Source organism: Eimeria tenella, genomic scaffold (genome assembly GCF_000499545.2).
Source record: "Eimeria tenella Houghton genomic scaffold, Eth_scaff5, whole genome shotgun sequence".
Classification (NCBI taxonomy): Eukaryota; Apicomplexa; class Conoidasida; order Eucoccidiorida; family Eimeriidae; genus Eimeria; species Eimeria tenella.
In genome coordinates this window covers 2,501-7,500 of record NW_013543395.1, presented here as the reverse complement: position 1 = coordinate 7,500, position 5,000 = coordinate 2,501, and the positions used below count along the sequence as shown (strand labels likewise).

General features: G+C 44.9%; 1 protein-coding gene across 1 annotated transcript in view; it reads right to left on the bottom strand.

The window, feature by feature from the left end:
* Positions 1–3,018: 3,018 nt before the first annotated feature.
* ETH_00010680 (uncharacterized protein) overlaps positions 3,019–5,000 on the bottom strand; it is a gene marked incomplete at both ends in the record, with an annotated part of 4,477 nt that continues 2,495 nt past the window's right edge. The window contains 2 exons of the mRNA XM_013377256.1: positions 3,019–3,140; positions 3,732–4,051. Of these exons, the coding sequence (XP_013232710.1) occupies positions 3,019–3,140; positions 3,732–4,051 (442 nt within the window). The remainder of the gene's footprint in view (positions 3,141–3,731; positions 4,052–5,000) is intronic.

Here is a 5,000-nt window from a genome sequence, read left to right as displayed (position 1 = left end):
TGCTGCTTGTGCAGCTGCTGATGCTGTTTCTGTTGTTACTGCTGCTGCCGTTGCCGCTGCTGCTGTTGCTGCTGCAACAGCAACTTGCCCTTGCTGCAGTGCGTCTGCTGCGGTGGAGGCCACTCGCTACCGCGAAGGGTTTGGGTTTTGACTTCTAGGGTTTAGGGTTTAGGGTTTAGGGTTTGCTTGCGGCGGCCCTTATCTTTCGATTTGCTTCCTTTGGTGCTGCTATTGAATCCAGAGTTTGTGTACCTCGTTGCTGCTGCTGCTGCTGTTGCTGCTGCTGCTGCTGCTGCTGCTGTCGCCGCAGTGGCGGCTGCAGCGGCAGCGCCGCCTGGGGCGGGCGGTGACCAGTGGTCCGTTCCTGTATATGTGAGTGTCAATGCTGCGGTTGCTGCAGCATTTTCTGCTGCTGCTGCTGCTGCTGCTGCTGCTGCTGCTGCTGCTGCTCCTGCTGCTGCACTTAGTCGCCTCGGTACAGAGCAAAACTATGATCCGCAGGAAAGCATTTTCAAGGCTCCACAGGAGCAACACCTGCAGCTAGAAGGAACTGCTGCTGCTGCTGCTGTTGCTGCTGTTGCTGCTGCTGCCGCTGTTGCTGCTGCTGCTTTTGCTGCAGTTTTCTAGCTACCGCTTCTGCTGCTGCTCCGGTCCACTGCCTGCGCCGGGCAAAGCAGCAGTTAGATGCGGACGCCCCGCGCTGCTGCTGTTGCTGCTGCGGCTACTTCGCTGGCCCTGCTGTGCTGCTGTTCCTGTGCTGCTGCTGCTGCGCTGCTGCTGCTGCGCTGCTGCTGCCGCGCAGCTGAAACTTTGCTGCTGCCTCAGCTGCTGCGCGGAGGCACTAGAGGGAAGGGCTTGCTGGCGGTGTGCAGCTGCTGCCTTGCCGTGCACTTCAGCAGCAGCCGCAGCAGCTGCAGCAGCCGCAGCAGCAGCAACAGCAGCGGCGCGGGGGCAGCAGCAAAGAGTCCGAGTCGCTCCTCCTGGCCCGAAATGGGGCCTCCAGCCAACTTCTGAGCTGTTTGCTGCTGCTGCTGCGCAGCCTGTTGGCAGCTGAACTTGCGCCGTCAGCTGCTGTGGCTGCTGCTGCTGCTGCTGCTAATGCTGGCACAGAGGCGGAGGGCCCGCGAGGCGCAGTAAGACAAGAATCGCGAAATTGAAATATTTAAAAGAAGAATTAAAGAAGATAATGGAGAAGCTGCGGGGAAGAAGAAGGGAGGCGAGGACTGTGGGCAGACCAGTGGAGCCCACAGCGCGGCGGCGCGACTGGGCAGAAAAGGCCCTAAAAAGGGCCGAATTTGGAAATAAAAACGCCGAATTTGAATTAAATTTCAAATTAAATTCAAATGTGTCGAAAAAAGCGAAAAAACCGGGCCAGAAAGCTCCGCACGCGGCCCCAGGCCGTCGAGGCGCCTTGGCGCAGGCAAGGGCTTTTGGCGGAGCCGCCGGCGCTGCTTCTGCGGCTTCCCCTGCCTTTTTCTCTCCTTCTTTTCCTTTTATTTTAATTCTTTTCTTTTTAAATAATTCCAACTTAACAAATGCATTAAAAACTGCAGCAGATCCAGGCCCGCTGCGCCCCGGGACCAGCTGCTGCGCCTCACAGGCGGCACTAGCAGCAGCAGCAGCAGCAGCAAAGGCCTCTAGAGTGACCTCGCAGGCGAAGGGCCTTCGAAGCTGCTGCTGCAGCTGTTGCTGCATCTAATTTAAATTAAATCAATTCAAACAATTCCAACAAGTTCTGCTGCTGCCCCCCAATCTCCCCTCTTTGCTGCCTCGGCGAAGCAAGACAAAGCATTTTGCTGCTGCTGCTGCTGCTGTTGCTGCTGCTGCTGCTGTTTTCGTTTGTCTCTTCCGCTCTGCTTGAACTCTCCTCTCAGCTATTCTATCGAAAGCAAAAGTAACGAATAAACGTAGTAGACAAACTAGAGAAGAATTCTAAAAATAAATTCGAAAACAATTCATAAAAATCAATTTAAATATGACTCCAATTAAATAAACCATAAAACTATTCTAATTCTTTTCTACCACTCAGACAGACAGCACCCTCAGCTGCTCTCAAACTTGGCCTCGTGAAGCTCCCGAATAAGCTGCTGCTGCTGCTACTGCTGCTGCTGCTACTGCTGCTGCTACTGCTGTTGCTGCTGCTGCTGCAGCCAGGGCAAAGCGACACCGCAAGCTGGCGAGGGCTCTGTGTGCGGAAGCTATTTAATTGATTAAATGCATTTAAATAAATTTAAATAAATACAAATACATTTTAATACATTTAAATACATTTATTTAATTCCTTTTAATCTCTTTGCTGCTGCTACCTCCTCTGCTGCTGCGGCTACTAAGAGCTGCTGCACTCGGCGAGGTGTACGTACACCTCAGCGCCTGCGGCTCGGCCCAACTGCCAGACAAAAGAACATTAAAAGATATTAGCAAGAATTAAATGCATTAATAAATGTCATTAATAAATGCCATTAACTAATGCCATTAATTAAATCTTTAAATCAAAATATAATTTCTTTAAATTGCTGCGCATGCAAATGGCACTTTCCACACAACACATAAATATATATATATTCTGTGAAGTGCACATTATATATATATAATGCATATACATATACAATACATGCAGTATAAATACAATAAAATATAAAATAATATAATTATAATTATAAATATAAATATAAATAAATATAAATATAAAATATATATAATATATAATATATATTTTGTCTAGGGCTCTCCCTGCTGCGCCCGCCAGCAGCGGCGCCCTGCTGGCTGGCTGCGCGGCTTCGTTTTGTGGGGCCAGCAGCAGCAGCAGCAGCTGCAGCAGCAGCAGCAGCTGCTGCAGCAAGTTCCCCCGCTGCTGCAGGCCTTACCGCTGCTGCTGCGGCAGCAGCAGCAGCAGCAGCAGCGCAGAAGCGCCGCCGCCGCCGCCGCTTCTGCTTTTTCGGCGGCCGCCGCCGCTGCACCCGCTGCACCCGCCGCCGCCGCCGCAGCAGCAGCAGCAGCAGCAGCAGCAGCAGCAGCAAACTAACGCTTCGACAAGCCCACTCGAAAAGTATTAAAGTCCGGGTGATTTACCTGCAGCCGCTGCAGCCATTCTTCCGCCCGCCGCATTTCGCCGCGGAAGAAGTGGGGGGCCTCTTCGGCGCCTACAAATAAAAATAAATAAATAAATAAATAAATAAATAAATAAATATAATTAATTAGTTAATTGATTAACTATAATTACAATTATAATTAATTAATTAATTAATTGGTGGAACTAATTGGCTGTTTAATTTGCTTGTTGCGGAAGAAAAAGAAAAAAATCGAAGAAAAAGAAAAGCTGAAATTCTTATTTGTGAAAGACGTTAAAATTTAAAAACACAAATTAATTAAATAATTAAAATAAATAAAACAAACAATTAGAATAAATTGAAGTAAAAGTTAAATAATTAGAATAAATTAAAATAAATAAAAGTAAATTAGAATACATCAAAGTAAATGAATGCCAATTGAGATAAATAAAAGTAAATTGAATCAAAGAAAAATAAAATGAATTGAAATAATAAAAGCGAATTCGCGTTTAAAACGCAAATTAATAAATATAAAATGAAATGATAAATACAAACACAAATCATGAAAATAAACCTACCTTCAAAACAGGATAAACAAACTAAAGCACTCAGAATAAATTAAATTAAACTAATTAAAATAAGTAAATAAATAATTTGAATAAATAAAATAAATAAAGAGCTGACCCGCAGCTAACCACTCCTGGTGGCCTTTGCTGGCGACAACAGCGAAGCGCACGAGAGCAGCAATTTGTTCCTGCGGCTCTCCCGTGCTGCTGCTGCTGCTGCTGCTGCTGCTGCCGCTGCTGCCGCTGCTGCTGCTGCAGCAGGGGCCTGCGTCCGCGTCCGCCCCGTCGCCGCACGGCGCAGCAGCAGCAGCAGCAGCAGCAGCAGCAGCAAGCGGCGGCTGCGGCGCCGTCGTCAGCCGCAGGCGATAATAAACCAGAAAAGAAGGCGCGGGGACTTTGCTGAATTCTCTCTGAATAGCTTGCCAGTAGACGCAGAGCCTGCATGCATGCGCAGCTGCTGCAGCCGTTTCGTTCGAAACTGCAGCTTTCGGGGGCCGATTGCCCCCAAAAAAGGCCCTTTAAAAGGCCAGTTATTTCCTTTTTATTTATTATTTCACGTTATTTATTTATTTTATCCTTTTCCGCTTTTTCGCCTTCTCGGCGACAGTTCGGAGTTGAACTGTACGTACACTGGAATGAAGTGCACGCGCAGCAGCAGCAGCAGCAGCAAACTGGCAGCAACAACAAACTAAAAGGGCATTCAAAACACTTTTATTTTTAATTTAAATAAAGTTAAACAACAAAACTCTTTCGGTTTCTTCTAGTGACGACAGCCGCCGCCTTGGGGCGCAGACGCGCCTGCAGCGGTGTATATACACCCGAAAAGAAACCAGCTGCGCAGCAAGCAGCAATTTAATTCAAAACAAATAAATAAAATTAACTTCAAAACAATAAAAGCTGCAATTTAATTCAAAACAAATATAAAATAAAGTTTAAATTCAAAATAATAAGGGAGTGGCGCAAATGAAACAAAATGAATCAAAAAATAAATCACCGCCGGCGAATAAACTCACTAAACTGGAAATCAAAACAATAAATAAATAAATAAATAATAAATAAATAAACAATAAATAAATAATAAACAGTTAACAAACACGAAATAATAAATAAATAAATAAATAACAAAAAGAAATAAAAACAAAGTAAAAAAGCCTTCTTGGGCCTCGCGGGTCCAAAAAAAGAAAAACAGAATTAAAATAAAAAGAGAAGCAAACGGCCTTCAAAAGAGAACTAAAAAGCATTTAAAATGAACTAAAATGAACTAAAATGAATTAAAATGAATTAAAATGAATTAAAACAAATTGAATTAAATTAAAATGAGTTAAAATGAATTAAATGAATTAAAATGAATTAAAACGAATTAAAATAATTTATTTCAATTTAATTA